This window comes from Rana temporaria, chromosome 3, assembly GCF_905171775.1.
Source record: "Rana temporaria chromosome 3, aRanTem1.1, whole genome shotgun sequence".
In the NCBI taxonomy this organism is placed as follows: domain Eukaryota; kingdom Metazoa; phylum Chordata; class Amphibia; order Anura; family Ranidae; genus Rana; species Rana temporaria.
The window spans coordinates 247,745,262-247,762,370 of record NC_053491.1 but is presented as its reverse complement, the minus strand read 5'-3'; the positions used below and the strand labels follow the sequence as shown (position 1 = coordinate 247,762,370).

At 38.8% G+C, this 17,109-nt stretch overlaps 1 protein-coding gene across 1 annotated transcript in view; it reads right to left on the bottom strand.

Moving 5' to 3' along the window:
* Positions 1-7,760: 7,760 nt before the first annotated feature.
* Positions 7,761-17,109, bottom strand: part of NSG2 (neuronal vesicle trafficking associated 2) — a 102,552-nt gene continuing 93,203 nt past the window's right edge. Inside the window, exon 5 of the mRNA XM_040344555.1 lies at positions 7,761-8,370. Within this exon, the coding sequence (XP_040200489.1) occupies positions 8,179-8,370 (192 nt within the window). The 3' untranslated portion in view covers positions 7,761-8,178. The remainder of the gene's footprint in view (positions 8,371-17,109) is intronic.

Here is a 17,109-nt window from a genome sequence, read left to right as displayed (position 1 = left end):
CTTCTTCTATTCCTGCTGCTCTGGCTAATTTATATTTCTTTCCTATCCTCTGACCTGGGGCAAACTAAATAATCTGTTTATTTGCTCTGATACCTGCATCCCAACGTGGAACGCATTCATCCTGCTTATCACACAACAAAGGGTCACTACACTGATACCGCACACCCTTTCCAGGATCCCCCTGTGGATCCTCCCTCTGATACCATTGAATTATTTAACCTACGTCAGTATTACACTGTTCACTATGCTGATTTTGAAGTGCCTTGTTGGCTGAAATTTTACCTGAAATTCCTAGGTTGAGATATGTTTTTATCTATTAGATTGTAAACTCTCTCTTTTAGATTATAAGCTCTAACCAGCAGGGCCCTCTTATTCCTCCTATATTGAATTTTATTGTAACTGTTCTATCTGCCCTCATAAATCCTATATAATAATAAAAATAATCTCTGTACTAAAATGTATTTATTAAAACTGTACTCTTTAAAAATAATTGCACTGTTTTTTTTCTTCTGCTCTTCTGTGAACCAAAGCAGTCTTACCTCATTAACTATGTATTTATGTCAGTTATGGAATACTTTCTACATCTACAAGTTCCTATTGCAAATAGCAAAGTATACGCAAAGCTAAACCTTTTTTTTTTTCGTATGTGTTAAAGTAGAAAGTGTACAAAAAACCCTGTCTTTTTTTTTTTTTTAATGCCTGTGGCCTTCTGGGGAGATTTCTTTTCACTATAAAAATGTAACTTAGGCCATACAATTTCCTTATTCAATTTCCTTTAGATTTACCTTCAATTATGTAGTGCAAGGGCCTACCTGACTGCAAAAAAATTGAAAGTGTTTAGGTTTTTACCTCGTATTACATGGTTTTGGTAAATCAAAAGAAAAATTGTATAAGAAAATTAAAATAAAAAAATGGAAATGTAATTTTTAACTCAAAATAGGATAGTTAAAAGTGGTTTCAAGAAAATTCCTGATCTACAAATGTAAAGGTCAAAGCTGTGCAGGGAAGGAAGAGGAAGTAAAAGTAGAAAGGGAAGGAAGGAAGGAAATAAGGAAGAAAGGAAGGAAGAAGTTGAAGAAATTAACAGACAGAGCTCTAGCCAAGGCATGAGGAAACAAAGAAGCCTGTTGATCAGGCCCTGGATAAATGTCTTTCTGTCAATGCCTTGAATTTACATGTGACCTTTTGAACTGCATTTATGCTCAGTTTATCTTGATCTGTTGGCCTAATGTCCCTGTTGGCATTCTGTGCTCTGCCTGCTTGTCCGCACCCTGGCCACCAGGCTTCTGATTCTGCTACTGTCTGCTGTTGCTGTGATTATCTGTGTGCAGACTTACACCACTCCAGCATCTTTAATAGCTGTTTACTGTTGTCTATGACAACGCATAGGGTCTACCAATGTCTGTGACAGCTTGATCACGACAGGGCTGAATTTTTGGCATATATATGTATATACACATACAATGTTATAACTTTGAGCAAAATTGTGACGTGTTCACCATATTCTCCTCGGCTAAAGCAGTGCGGCTATACTCTTTGTATTGTACCACACTGCAGAACCAATATTATTTTACTGTACTGTAATATTCACTACCTTGTTTCATATACTCATTATTATGTTTATGTTGTGGCTCAGCCAATTGACTAAACATATACTAAACATATCTTTTTTATTGTCTTTTTTGCAGGAATGCTGTGGCGGCTGCGCGTCCCTAGGGGGAGCCTCACTGTGCTAGCCACTCATCGGCAGACATCTCTGAGCCGTGGGTGCTTTGTCCCACAATCTAGCGGCCACCCGAGCCATTGTATGGGGGGGATCGGCTATCCCTCCTAGTGAGGAGCTGGGTGATTTCCCTCCGGCAATGGCAATTAGGACAGTTATTTCCACCTTCAGCTGTCCCCAGTCCAACCCACCCTACAGCGCGCTGGGATTTCCTACAATTCCCAGAAGCGCTAGCGCCTTTGGCGCATGCGCGGTGGACTCACTGGCCGGCCCGTGTGACGTCAGACGCCGTCTGACGTGCAGTGTGCAGAGTACTATATTAAGTCAGGCAGCACACACTATTCAGTCAGTGTGGAGCGAGCCACACTACACACAACGGTGCGATTTTTTGCCTGATTGAGCACTCCACAGCGGTAAGCAATAGCTCTCTTTTCCAAACTTTCCTATCATGCTGGGTACTCTGGTATATGTTTCAGCCAGATCACTAAGCACTTTTTCTCTCTGTTTTCTTTGGCCATTATGTAGATTTTTTGAAACAGCAATGCTGCAGCACAAATGACTCTTTTGTTTAAAGCTTTCACAGAAAGTTTGAATGTATAAACTAGCAAAACCAGGTAACATTTGCTTTTCTCATATACATTTTAAAATTGACAATTTAGAGCTGCAAGCATCTGTTGGTTAATTTTCCATCTAATAAATCTAATTGATTTATTTATATTTCTTAAATTTGTTCTCTGTTATTGTCATGTGGCCATTTCTATTTTACATAATATAGACTTTTAGCCTTTCAAGTAATTACTCTGTCTAATATTCAATGAGTGTTTTTACTTAGCCACAGACACTTTAGGCACTTCAGCATTCAGCTTTACTTTGGTGTGTCATGTCCAACAACCCCAATAATGCTGTCAAACTAACAGTACTTTTTGCTCCAATTCTATAATAATATCCTTTTATTAGATATTATGCAAAACTCTTTCTCTTTTTTCTCTCTCTCTCGCCTGCCTATGTATGGATACGCAAATTATAGGTTTTGTTCCAAAATCTGATCAGGCTAGTATGCCCATACCCATTTTATTATTATTATTTTTTTCAGTTACCAGTGGTACCCCCTAGCTTGCGAAACGCCCCAATACGGCCCCTCTGGTTTCTGCTGGTGAGTGGTGTGTATTCCTGCCTGACCCGGCCGGGTTTGGTCAGGAGGAGGCTCTCTTTCTGGGCAGCGTGTTTAGAGCTGCAGCATTCCATTTAATAAATACCATCCAAGTGGTGAGTATATTCTACATGAAGCCTTATACCAGACTGACCCACAGTCTGGCTTCGGTTTCTTATATTACTTTATGTCATTTGTTTTGATACATATACTCTTTATACTTTAGTTCCAAAGCTCCCGACGAAGCAAATAAGTTCCGCGAAACTAGTCGAGCCAATCGTGGAACTCCCTACATGTCAAGGATTGAACAGTGTTTACCAAGTGTGAACTGAAGTTCCCCAGTGATCAACAATAACACTAATCACCCCATATGGTCCATGATCTGGTTCTATATATCCCATAACATGTTTTAATACTTTGTATTTATTGATATGTCAACATTTTTGTCTTGTGATTTTCTATTATTAAATATTTTGTAATTTTATAAAAAGTGCCTACAAAGTCCATTTTCTCTTTTTCCACAAATTCCAAAAGGGCTGAATTACCAGCATTTAGATTAATCGTCCTTGATTAGGGTGCAGGCGTGCGCTGCAGAGACTTAACCTGCTGTGCCGAGTAAGGACCAGCAAATGAAGAAGGATCAAGGATCATGGTTACGGTTACCTTCCCCAGGTGGGAGCTTTAAATGGGTCAAGCCAGTCAAATCTGATATTTCCTTTTTTTGTAGATGCTTATATATTGAATCACATATTTCCTTTTCATACGCCTCAGGCATCCTGGAAGCAAAAATCTCTATACCAGTTTCCTCACATCATATCTTTCAAATGATTATACATTATCAAAATTCTGCTAGAGAAATTAGACTGCATGGTGGGAACATGGCTAAGTAATCTTACTTCTAAAGTCAATTAGTAACCTAAGAAACCATTAGGCAATTAATGTGCACATAAATCCAATCACTAAAAGCTCATACAGTATAAGCTTGAACATGTTAATGTCAGATCTCTACTTCGTTTTTAGGGTCCGTGTAGATGGGTATTCTTGCCAAATACAATTTTTTTCCTTTTGAATGCAGTGCTGCTTAAAGCTGTAATTCTAAAACCAAAACTGTAATATATTGCAACCTACCAATCATTCGATGTGCATTTGTTTCCCCTTACTTTAGGCTTTTCCCCTGCTTATAGTGTCCTCCTGTGGTGGATTTCATTGAGGTTCATCCTCCCCAATGCCTGTTTGACACACCTGCTATATAGTACATGCCCATCGTCTCTGGTAAGCGCGCCACCCTTATCACTTTTTACTGCACTTGTTGGGATCAAAATGTTATCAATTTCCCTGTACACATCCAGGGAGACTTCCTATGGTTGTTTATTTTTTCTTTGGATTAATCACCTCTTGGTGTCTCCACATGAATTTGGACTTTTGAATGTTTTTTTTCATATAATGTTTTGCACTTATATATATGGGTTGTTCATTCCATCACATCACTGTTGAATTGACATTCACCTTTTACGTTTATTTATTTATTTTTATATAAACCATTTTGAGCGCTACACTAATTTGTTTACTTGTTTCTTTTCACTATATTGTCTAGTGGAGTGTTGGCAGCTTATCGATCTCAATGCGCAGTTTCTGTTTTTTTTTTCTTCTAGAAATAAAATATTGTCAGACCATTCCTTGCTCTATTACATATTTTGTTTTTATCTGTTTCCCCAATTAAAAGACTTCCTACCACTTTCTGTCCTTATGTGTATTATAGGAGATCTCGCTAAATGAGACACAGAGTGCAATAAAGAATTGACAAAGACTTTTACCCCTCCCTGCTTTATCCAAAATGAAATAAAAAAGGTTTTGTCTGGGGTTGGTCTCTAAGTCTTGTCCCACTACTATGAACTTGTTTGTTTATGGTGCTATTTGATTTTTTAAGATGAAGAATAATAAATAAAGTGACAATTAATCACAGTTCAGACACATTCAGCTTTATTTTCTCCTGTCAGAAAAAGAGTGCAAGGATTACATCAAAATACTCCAGTCTCGCTAGCTACTCACAAGAAACACGTCACCAAATGATGAAGTAATGAATGGGCAAATGGCTTCTATACATAGTGATAATGTATTTACAGGTGAAGAAGAGGAGCAGCGGAAATAAGTCCAGTAGGTCATTTGGCACTATAGTCTTGGTACAGCACACATTACGTCTGCAGCTGAGGTTTATGGGTACATATGGCAGCACAGCACAGTTCATAAAGCTATGCACACTTCTCACTACAAAGTAAATCAACTGGAAATGAGAAGACTTCTTTAGGAAACCAGATTAACAAACAACAACATATACATTAAGATGTTTCATTTCAAATATCGTAATTCCTGTAGTGCTAACCTAACAACAATACAATATTTCCCTACAGTCCTCAACTGAGCTCAATTTGATTAAGTCATGTGTGGCCTGGAACCAAAGATCCATTACAGAATGTAATCATGGCTTAAGGGAATGTAAGGTAGTAATTCCATCAAAGCAGGAGGATGTTTCCTCTTGGGTAATGTGCATCATTTTAACATGGCGTACTATTTCATAATAGAAGCTGAAGCAAGTATAGCTAAAAACTTCATTGCTGCAAAAATAATTCTATTTTTATATCCGCCACAAACAATGGCAATAAAACTAAGGAGATATACAGGAAAGCTTTCCCATCAGGTGAAGCCTACAATTCAGTTTAAATCTAATATATAGCTGGCTTTACAACAGCTATACAGTAGTGATTTTGATGGAACAAAAAATGGCCCAGAGTAAGGACCAGAATATTTCTTTCTTGTTCCCTTTTAGGCATACTGGGATTTGCAGTTAGTTTTTAAAATTTGTATGTGTTTCCCCTACACTGCATTGTGATACTTTTAAACACAGGCCATGAAAGTTTTAGGCCTCATTCACATGGGCAATTACATGTATACAAAGTGATGAAAGGCTGAGAGGAGTCACCAGTTTGCATGTATCCGCACTGCGAGACCCAGGAACATAAACAGGTCAATTTATCACCCAAAGCTGTGTTTTTCACCTAACTTTCATCCAAGATTAACAAAATTTTCAAAGTGAATCCAAAAAAATTGTGTAAATCTTGGGTGAAATAATTGATAAATAGACACACCTACTTGTAGTAAATTTTAAAAAATCTTCCAATTTAATGTTAAATCCATTAACTGTTTCTTAAGCTGCTTGTGTCACTAAAACATTGCTTCCTGAAAGTAACCATAATAACTTCATCCTAAAATCCATATTAATGTTTACCAAACTTGGTTCAGTTTTTGTTACTCTTACCTACATTGTGAGATTTTGATTTGGAAATTTTGACATACAAGCCCCTACAAAAATGTTCTACCATGTGCCTTCTGCCAATGGCACCTGAGACAACAGTTAGGCCAGGTTCACACCTATGCGAATTGAGTGCGGTTTAAACCGCATCTAATTCGCAGGACATTTCAAAATACATTGTTTTCAATGAGGCTGGTTCACATATGTGCGATGCATCCGCACTGCGTATTGCCTCCAAACCGCATGCGGTTTTTATGTCTTGCGGTGCGGCTCAGGTGCGAATTCAGTCCCATTATCTTCTATGGGTACGCATCTAATTCGCACATGTGTTCAGTTCTCTGCAGGAATTTCTCTCATTCAGCTCAATACAATTCTCCCCCACTCTCCTCTTACCCGGAACTTCTCCCAGGTCTCCAAATTCGCACCTGATATGCAGCTAAACTGCAGTTGATCTGCAGAACACCCTCTAGAGAAATTCGCAACGAGAACGCAGCTCCAAAACGCAACGCACTAGTGTGATTCCGGCCTAAGGCCGGGTACACACGAACAAACATGTACGGTGAAAGCGGTCCGTCGGACCGTTTTCACCGTACATGTCTGCCAGAGGGCTTCTGTACGATGGTTGTACACACCATCGTACAGAAGTCCGCGCGTAAACAATACGCGGGGCGTGTCCGCGTCGTCGCCGCGACGATGACGCGGCGATGACGCGGAGACGTGGGCGGGCCTGCCATTTAAAGGCTTCCACGCATGCGTCAAAGTCATTCGACGCATGCGAGGGACGGCGGGCACTTGGGCATGTACGGTAGGTCTGTACTGACGACCGTACATGTCCGAGCGGGCAGGATTCCAGCGGACGGTTTTAAAACACGTCCAGGAATATTTGGCCGCTGGGAAAAGGCCCCGCGGGCAAATGTTTGCTGGAATTCGGCCCGCTCGCGCCCACACACGACCGAACATGTATGCTGAAACTGGCCCGCGGACCAGTTTCAGCATACATGTTTGGTCGTGTGTACGGGGCCTTAGAGTATTCAAAAAGCCAGTGCACAGAAATTCTGGGGTCAGCAATGAGGGCAAGTGGCATTATTGGAATGATAAATGGCAACGGTTACACTTGCCAGCATTTCTGGAAAATAACAAGCTTTTATAAAGGAAATATTATGATGAACTAAGAAATAACCTTGGATTGCTGACAAATGTGCATCAATCATACAGAAAAAAGGCAGTATACAGCCATATTGATATTTTCCTTATGGTGCATACATATGTGTGAGTGCAAATCCTATGAGTGTATTTGGCTTTGGACAGTAGCACCTCAATTATCACTTTACTCAACACATCAAGCCTGAAATTTACGACCCATCCAGAAGACTTTTTCTTTGTATTAAAGTAATTTTTACATATCCTATTAGTATGTCATTAGCCTGCCAACAGCTCACACCAATAATAAATAGGCCTCAAAGGTCTACAGATACATCTCTATTCCATAGAATAATACTTTTAGTCAAAAACCTATTCTTCCAATTTTCGTATTCATCTTGGACCTGCCTTTTCCCTCCACATTTTTCCTCAAAATGTTCAATTGATGAAAAAAAAAAATTCTCTAGAGGGTAAAAGCTTTTCCTAATGCACAATACAGCTGTGTTCCTTCACAAAGAACAATGACAAACTATTATAAATGAGCACAAAGCAAAACATTCACCTGCATATGTCCGCATTAACTATCAACAGTGAAATTAAATATAAAAAAAAAATTAAGAATTCCATTTGTATTTTTTTTTACTATTTTTACATTGCAAGGTAACAATAAACATTAAACATGCCTTTGTACAAGGTTTGTGACTTGGTTACAAATTAACAATAACAATGCACAGAAAAAGAAACTTTTTTGTTTTGTTCTCAGTTAATAAACCCCGCAAGTTTGTTTTTGATTTTGCATTTTATCTGAGCTGTTCTTCGGACTCAAGAAGCAGGGAAGTTCCTTGTCCACTTGACCTTCTAGTGACCTTCAGGTTTACTAGATTTGGCTTCATGATTAACGGATCCCGAAGAAAGCCACGGGGAGACGGATCTTGAACTTGTTTGCTTAGCCATGCTGTAGTGGCTGATTACAGTGTAAAACCTTCCCCGTGAGTTGGAATCTTGTGCAGAGTAGTAGGCATCCAAAGAGGATGGTATGCATCTCTTATGCTGGAAATACAAAGAAAAGGTCATATTTATTCTAAAAATAGTAAGAATTACATTTTCAAAAAATGTAGTCGTACAATAATAAAGTACTTTTAGTTTGATCATTTGTTCATTTAAACTTTTGGTCCAGTCTACCTTTGGTAAAGTATGCCTTTTTCTTAACCATAAAAAAAAAGAGAGATCCTCTTCCCTTATAGCAGGATAAACAGAACGGTGCTTGTGCTGTGTAATCTGTAATGGGTAATGGGTTGTTCCTGCCTGTTTCTTTGTCCCCCCTATGTAAACTGACCACAATAATAATGGCTGCTAATCCATGGTTACCGTGGTCAGATTATGTGCCTTCGTTATCCTGCTGCTCTCCTCTCTGTTTTTCTACCCCTTCCTCCCTGCCAGCTTCTGTGTGTGTGAGCCATCTCCACTGATCCCCCCCTCCTGCCGCTATCTTAAATTAAGATTACTGCCATTCCCTCTGTTCTACTATGCGATCCTACACTATGTACATGTTTTTACAAAATTGTCCCTGTAAATGTTTTATTTCAGATCCATTCTGGACAGTTAATTGACCTCTGGCCACTCTCCTTCGCCAATCTAAGGGCTACAGTGGGAGAGGCTGAGCAGAGAATACAGCGGTCATCCGACCTCCCGGCTGACATCAGAGGGTGATCTTGGCCCCTCCCACTGTTGGCCTTAGATTGGAGGAGAGTGGCTGGGGGTATTGTGACCGGCCAGATCTGATTTGAAATAAGGTATTTACAGGGCCAAGTTTATAAAAACATGTACACAGTGTGGGATCCCTTAGTAGAACAGAGGGTCTGATAGTGATCGTTATTTGACTTTACAACCACTTTAACCCCAGGCTTACCTTCATTATTGAACAGTTATACAGGCTCCTCTCCTGTACTGCAATTGCTTATTCTGTGGGTATTACCCAGGGCAGTCTGCATGCAACAGCAAGCTGCCTAGGATAATCCTTTCTTCCAAGTTGACATCTACCCATCAAGGTATTTTGATATTTGCATAACTCCTCCCAGGAGCCATACCATTCCAAGCGCTAAAGCTTAGCATGACCTAAAGAAGTACTGAGACAGGGCGTTGTGAGGTTTTCATGAAGCTATGGACAAAACCCTGCTGGCCCCTTCCACCAGCCATTATCTGTCCACATAGGGAAGCAGACAGACCCAGTGATAATGTATCAGATGCTAAAACAAGATATGTTAATAAAATGAAAAGGTTTTATTTCAATTGTTCGGTAAAATACTGGTGAAGGGAAGGGAGGAACCAGGAAGAGCAAACTATAAGCACAATAAACTTCAGCTCAAAAAATAAATAAAGTTTGCCACTCTTTGCTGTAATAACATTCAACTGGATTTGTATTTCTTTTGGAACCCTATCAGAGAGACTCCTCTTCTTTTCCTGCCATTATAAAGAGCATGTTTCAAAATTTTAATGCCAGAATTCCCTTAATGGATTTTCTGTAGAGTAATTAGTAAAATCCTCTCATTGTTGAACCAAGTCAGACTAGTGCAAATACCCAATAAGTGATCAGAGTCTGCGAAATTCCAATTTCATTGTATGGATTTCTGCATATACTTGGGAAGGCTATAGAAATGTAGGCTTTTACATATTCTTAACAAGCATCAAACCAGCTTTAAAAAAAAGCTCTTCCTGTAGCTGCAGGTGCTGTGGAGCAATCTATATTCAAAATCTGCAACAGAAGCACTGGACTCATTCAGGTTGTTCTCTGATCCGGGGAACATCCGATTGCCTCTTGGGGGATCAGGAAGGATTTTTTTCCCCTGCTGTAGCAAATTGGATCGTGCTCTGCTGGGGTTTTTCGCCTTCCTTTGGATCAACTGTGGGTATAGAATTGGGCATATAGGATTGTATGATATTATTTATTTTATTTTATTTTTATGGTTGAACTGGATGGACTTGTGTCTTTTTTCAATCTGACTAACTATGTAACTATGTAAGTACTGCCAGCTTCCACCCTGGCTTCTCCCACTTGCTGCTGCTGGGAATGTGTCGGGATGAAAAGCAGGAAGGGGCCAATAAAAATGTAATTTACTGGCACGTTCCTTTTCTGAATGAACACAGTGTGCGACCAGTACCAGTCACTCCTGTGTCATAATAAACTGTGTTTACTATGCTTCAGTTTGTGAAAGAATAGGAATCTCTGTACAGAGATATTATATTCCCTTTCATTTATTCTGTGCAGCTGAGGCTTTAGAGATGGCGATTGAGGTCTGTGTCCTCAATCTCCTTTCTCTGTCTGAAAGTGAAACCAGGCAAATTTACACGAAAATAGGTTAAGGGAATAGCTGTCAAATTTTTAAAGAAGGTAGCATTCACCCATTTCTTAAAGACCTTTACCTAATGAAGAACAGGTATTGTCTTTTAGGAAATCCTGAATATCAGGAAACACAGATCTTGGGCAAATTTCAAACGATTGATTGTGATCGTTCACTATCACATGTTGATAAATACACCACAATAGAGTTTTTTAGGGATAGCATAGCAGAAACTGTACGCCCATTCCTCTTCTTCTCTAACTACAAACAAGAAACATTTTTCCCCTTGGAATTGGACTTTAAAGGCACTTAAACTCATTTAACAATCATGAAGTAGAGTAGAAAAGTAATTTATTAATAACACATGATTAAAAATAGTAACATAGAATGTACATAGCAATAAGCAACTGAGACATGATTGATAAAATAGAAGTGATATCCTTCACTCGACACATTTCAGAGTCTGTTTTATCTCCTTCCTCAGGGGTAGGGAAGATGCAAATTCTCTATATTGTAAATACAGAAATCAATAGTAGTTCATATAAATACATACTGTTCAAATATATTTGATTCCGTATCTACAACTTACAGTCACTTCAGTTGTGTATGAGCACACATTCGATGTAGATTAAAAGCAAAAAACACTGCCCCAAAGAACTACTGTCTCCTTAATCTACGCCAAGCGTCAGGCGTGTTAGTTTGTAGATTTAAGTAAAAACAAAAATGTTTTACAAGTTTTTCAAGGGAGCATCTAAGAGGCTCCCCTGAACATGTGAAAACAGACTACTGAGGCCTTAAGATAGGATCCTGTAATTAAAACATAATGATAAATAGTGTATGTAGTGACAAAGAAAAAGATATCATATCTATATATGACTATTAAGTATGTCATTTTAATATGTTGAATCAAGCATACCTTCATATGTAAGTCTGGTATAAATTGAACCTGCTCCTGATAGATGGTATTGCAGGGGTACACTAGAGAATGGGCTACTTAACACCTTGGTCTAAATGAGGCTGTATGCTATAAACCTTTCCTAGAAGGCTGTGCCTCTGGGGGAATGGAAAAATAATAAACAAAAGAACATTGAACGTGCCTTGACTATTCGTTTGATAATATCTCATATATTCACATTATTATATACTTACTGGTTGTACTTAAGTAAATAATGTCCCATGTAATGACCAATGTATGGATTTAAATGTATTATTTGTATATTTAATTGATTCTTTATATGTATATTCTGCCCTAGGGATTGCCGCCATTTGAATTTGTATATCAAGTGTCATTATGTTGTATTACATATGAATTCACATTGGGGATGCAATTTGGGTCTCTGACCACTAGATGGTGGACTCCCATTGCTGCATCGACTTATACATGCTATGGGCATATCAGACCACCCAACACGGCCTAACGCCCGGTATCATCTGTGGCGACCTTTGAGACAGTGGGAAGGTCCTTGTTTGACTTTTTTCATTCTCCCACTCTCTCCCCTTAGGCCGTGTTTTTACTTCCTTTCTGCCTTCAAAACTCCTCCCTTTTTTTGACACTATATGATGGCTGGATTTTGTGTAGTCGTTGATCTCTTTTCTTTAGTCCACATGTCTGAGGGGTCCTTTTTATTCCTTCTCACACTGTTGGACTCTGTGTAACGTTCATGGCTATACATTAAAGACGCCATACCTTATTATGTAATTTTTACTGAATTACTCACACTATATCTATGTGTATGGCCGTACTTCAGAATCAAATATATTTGAACAGTATGTATTTATGTGAACTACTATTAATTTCTGCATTTGCATTATATGAAATTGATATCTTCCCTACCCCCTGAGGAAGGAGATAAAACAGACTCTGAAACGCGTCGGGTGAAGGATATTTCTTCTGTACTGTCAATCATGTTACAGTTGGTGCATTCTCAGTTGCTTATTGCTATGTACATTCCATGTTACTATTTTTAATTTTGTGTTATTAATAAATTACTTTTCTACTACGTCACAATTGTTACATGAGTTTAAGTGCCTTTGAAGTCCAATTGCAAGAGGAAAAAAAATCTTGTTTCTAGTTTAGGATGTGGCACTATATAAAGGAATACTAATACCCTCTATACTTCTTCTCTAACTAGAACTAGAAAGAGAACACCTTCAACATAGCCAGAGGAAAGGAGAGAAAGGGTAAAAGTCATTCCTCTATTCATTCTTGTATATTTCAGCTTGCACTTTTGAGCTCTGTAAACACACCATTTTAAGAAAGTAGATAAGAATACCTTGGAAAACCAGTGAAAGGATACTAGCGCTCCATACCCTGGCTTGGCATGAAGTTACTAAATATTTACTTTTTTACTTGATTATGGGCCAGTTCACACCAGGAATCACACAGGAATGGAGGCAATTTGACTGCAGCTCATTAGTTTGAATGGACAGAAATAGCACATTATCGTATCAAAAGCAATGCATGCACTTCTGTGGTAGATATAAATACAATCAAAATGAACTATAAATGCGTGTCAAGATGGTACATAATACCTGAGAAAGCACAAAAATATCAACCAGAGAAATCATCATTGTGCTGAGAGGTTGTAACATGAAGGGCACTATGACCCATCTATGGTGATAATGCCCTAAAATGCGAGAGTATTGGCAAGAAGTGATGCAATATATTGAAAAGAGATTACAGGTATAGAGATGCCAGACGATCTGTGGTGTTGCCTATTCCATAGTACCAATAAAACAATACAAGAGTACAGTGCCGCCATATTTGCTATATGCGGAAAAAGGAGTAATCCCCAAAAAATGTCTAGACACAGAAAGACCCTCAAAAAGGGAATGGTTTAGAAGAGTCGAGTATATATATAATATGGAGTACCTATGTAGTTGGGAAGAGGATAGGACAGAAAAATTTGCTGGAATTTGGGTACGGCGGAGGGACTTCAAGAAAATCAGTAAATATGCGGAAATATGTGTAGGGAAGAAGATGAGAGGGGAGGAAGAGGGAGAGGAGGGGAATGAGGAAGGGAAGAGTGGGAAACAGGAGGGATGGTTGGAGGGGGGGGGATAGGGGGACATGGTAATATGGTCTGATTTTTGTGATAGAGTAATACCTTGGTTTGAGAGCATTTTGAAAGATGAGCAAAATTTTTTAATACATTTTGACTTGATATACAAGCAATGTCTGGATATAAGAGTAGCGTCATGTCACAACTGAGTATAAAAAAGAAGAGAGGAGCCTCTAAGGCCCTGTACACACGGTCGGACAAAACCGATGAGAATGGTCCGACGTTTTCATCGGTTCTCCTCTGAAGTGGCCGTACGGCCTGATGTGTGTACACACCATCAGTTCAAAATCCGATCGGGTCAGAACGCGGTGACGTAAAACACATGACGTGCTGAATAAAACGAAGTTAAATGCTTCCAAGCATGCGTCGACTTGATTCTGAGCATGCGCGGGTTTTGAACCGATGCTTTTCTGTACTAACCATCGGTTTGGTTTGATGGGGCAGCGGTCCATCGGTTCGGTTTTGAAGCATGTTTTAAAATTTTGGACCGAAGGAAAACAGACCGATAGCCTATACACACGGTCGGTTTGGTCCGATGAAAATGAACTTCGGTCCATTCTCATTGGTTCGGTCCAACCGTGTGTACGGGGCCTAAGTGTAGCAATATGGTTACATTTAATGAAGGTACAACATTTAGCAACTTATTGCTACACTTAGAGGTGCCTCTCTTCTCTTTTATACCCTGTGAAAAAAAAATGCTTAGATATATAAGTGCTTTGGATTACAAGCATGTTTCTGGAACGAATTATGCTCGTAATCCAAGGTTTCACTGTATGTCTTTTATAAGTATTTGTATTGAGAAAAGAAACAAAACTGAAAAAAGAAAAAAAAAAGGAATGCATGTACTACTTTTAAAACATGCTGTAACCGGTTTGCATGGTACTTTGGTACCATGCAATCCGATGCAAGCAAAAGCATGGAGTTTGCTATCTGTGTTTAGGGTGTTTTTGTTATTAACTGTACACTGATACTCAATGCAGATTGCAGACACTGTGCATCCTGAACAGGGTGCACAGAACACACATTTTTTACATCACGTTCCATGTTTTAACTGCCACTAAATTAAAGAAAACATATTTTTTTTTGTATTATATATATATATATATATATATATATATATATATATATGTGTGTATATACAAAACCACTAAACATTTCCTTTAACATAATTCTGTTTTACAACATTTTCTTTCGAAGTTCACAAGACAAAATATAAGATGGTAAGAAAATCTGTAATGTAATATGATATTAAAGAAGGAGTATGTTTCATTTTACTTACAACGGTATGGCTGCTTTAGCTTTGGCTCCTGTAGATATCAGTCAGCATGCTGTTAAACATAAATGTCTTATAGGAAATCAATGGAAGCCTCTCCATTTCCCCTATTTCATGATATATTTTAAGCAGAAGGACGCAAAGATGAGATGATGAGCCATATAAAATCAGTAATGATCAGAACAGCAAGAGATCAATATTCTCATATCTGTGTATTGGGTACAGTACTTGCACAGTACAGTATGTAATGACTCACAGTACATAAAATTATATTATGTTACTATCATACATTATTGATTCTGTGTGTATTCCTTAATGAGCCTCTTCACTACTATACCTTCATGAATACTTAGTAAACCTACAGATTTCCTGTATATACATCTCTCCAGTGCCTGCATTTGATGATTATGATTGTCATCAGTATTTTTTTATGCAAGTCTTAAAATGATTAGCTGTCTTACATTACTATCCCAGTGCTATTTACGTTTTCATTTTGCGATTGAATTGATACAGTTTGTTGCAAGAAAATAGCAAAACTACTGCATTTAATCTAATAAATGCAGAAAAAATACAAAGTTCTTGAACAGTCAGTACACCAAAAAAATATGTCCCAGCTACAGGCAGAATTTAGTGACCTAAGTCACATGCTGGCTTCATATGTGATTTGGGGATTACAGCGGTAAAATCTTCAGGAGCATTGCTAGCATTCTGATAGAACTGGAACACCCTGGTGCACACTACAGAGGGCACAATATAGTGCTTAATGGTGGGGGTGGCTTGAGGAGGAATGGTCAAATAGAGTCTAAACTTACTCAATGTATACACTAGGTACTGGTCAAATAGAGTCTAAGCTTACTCAATGTATACACTAGGTACTGGTCAAATAGAGTCTAAGCTTACTCAATGTATACACTAGGTACTGGTCAAATAGAGTCTAAGCTTACTCAATGTATACACTAGGTACTGGTCAAATAGGGGCAGATCCACAGAGAGAGTATGCTGGTGTATCTACTGATACGCCGGCGTACTTTCAAATTTCCAGCGTCGTATCTTTAGTTTGAATCCTCAAACCAAGATACGACGGCATCTGGGTTAGATCCGACAGGCGTGCGGCTTCGTACGCCTTCGGATCTTAGATGCAATACTTTGGCATCCGCTGGGTGGAGTTTGCGTCGTTTTCCATGTCGGGTATGCAAATTAGCTATTTCCGACGATCCACGAGCGTACGCGCGTCTGTCGCATTCTTTTACGTCGTCTCTAGTCACCCGATTCTGCTTAGTAAAATTAGCCTCAATCTAATGTTAAATTTATTTTTTTCGGGTGAACCCCCGCTTTAAGTATTACAATTGTGTTTTTTTTTTTGTTTAATACCACTTTAAACCTTTCCATTACATATGCTTTTCTGCAAACAGAATCTAGACAGAGAGCTTATTTTGTCTAATACTACCTGCATTTTAATAAAATGTTGGACACTTCTTAGCAACAAGCAAAACCTGGAATTCTTGAGAAAATAAACATGTTGCTAAGAGCATGTGATGTACAACAAAGCGTATAGAGAGCAGCAGTCAGAATTATGTAATGTACAAAATAGCATATAGGGAGCAGAGGTCAGAATTATGTAGAGTACTATGTAATGTCAACACAGCACATACAGTGTTGTGGTCAAAATTCAGGACTCTGGACTATGTGATTTTACAGCACAGCTTGCAGAGTGTAGTGCTCAGGAGTAAGTGTTCCCTTATGTTGGTGGTTAATGTGCCAGGCTAGCACCCACGACAGCTATTCTCAACTCCTTTATTTATTGTGAGCAACCATAATGAAAGCCAGCAGTATCCCCATGACATAATTTCTCATAACAGCCAGCATCCCATGATATATGTGTTCCCCAAAATGTACAGACTGATAGCCAGATTCAGAGAGGTTTACGCCGGCATATCAGTAGATACGCCGTCGTAACTCTGAATCTGTGTCGTCGTACATTTAAGTGTATTCTCAAATTGAGATACACTTAAATATAGCTAAGATACGACGGCGGGCGCCGTCGTATCTTAGCTGACTATTTACGCCGGCCGCTAGGGGCATGTACGCTGATTTACGCCTAGAATGCGTAAATCAG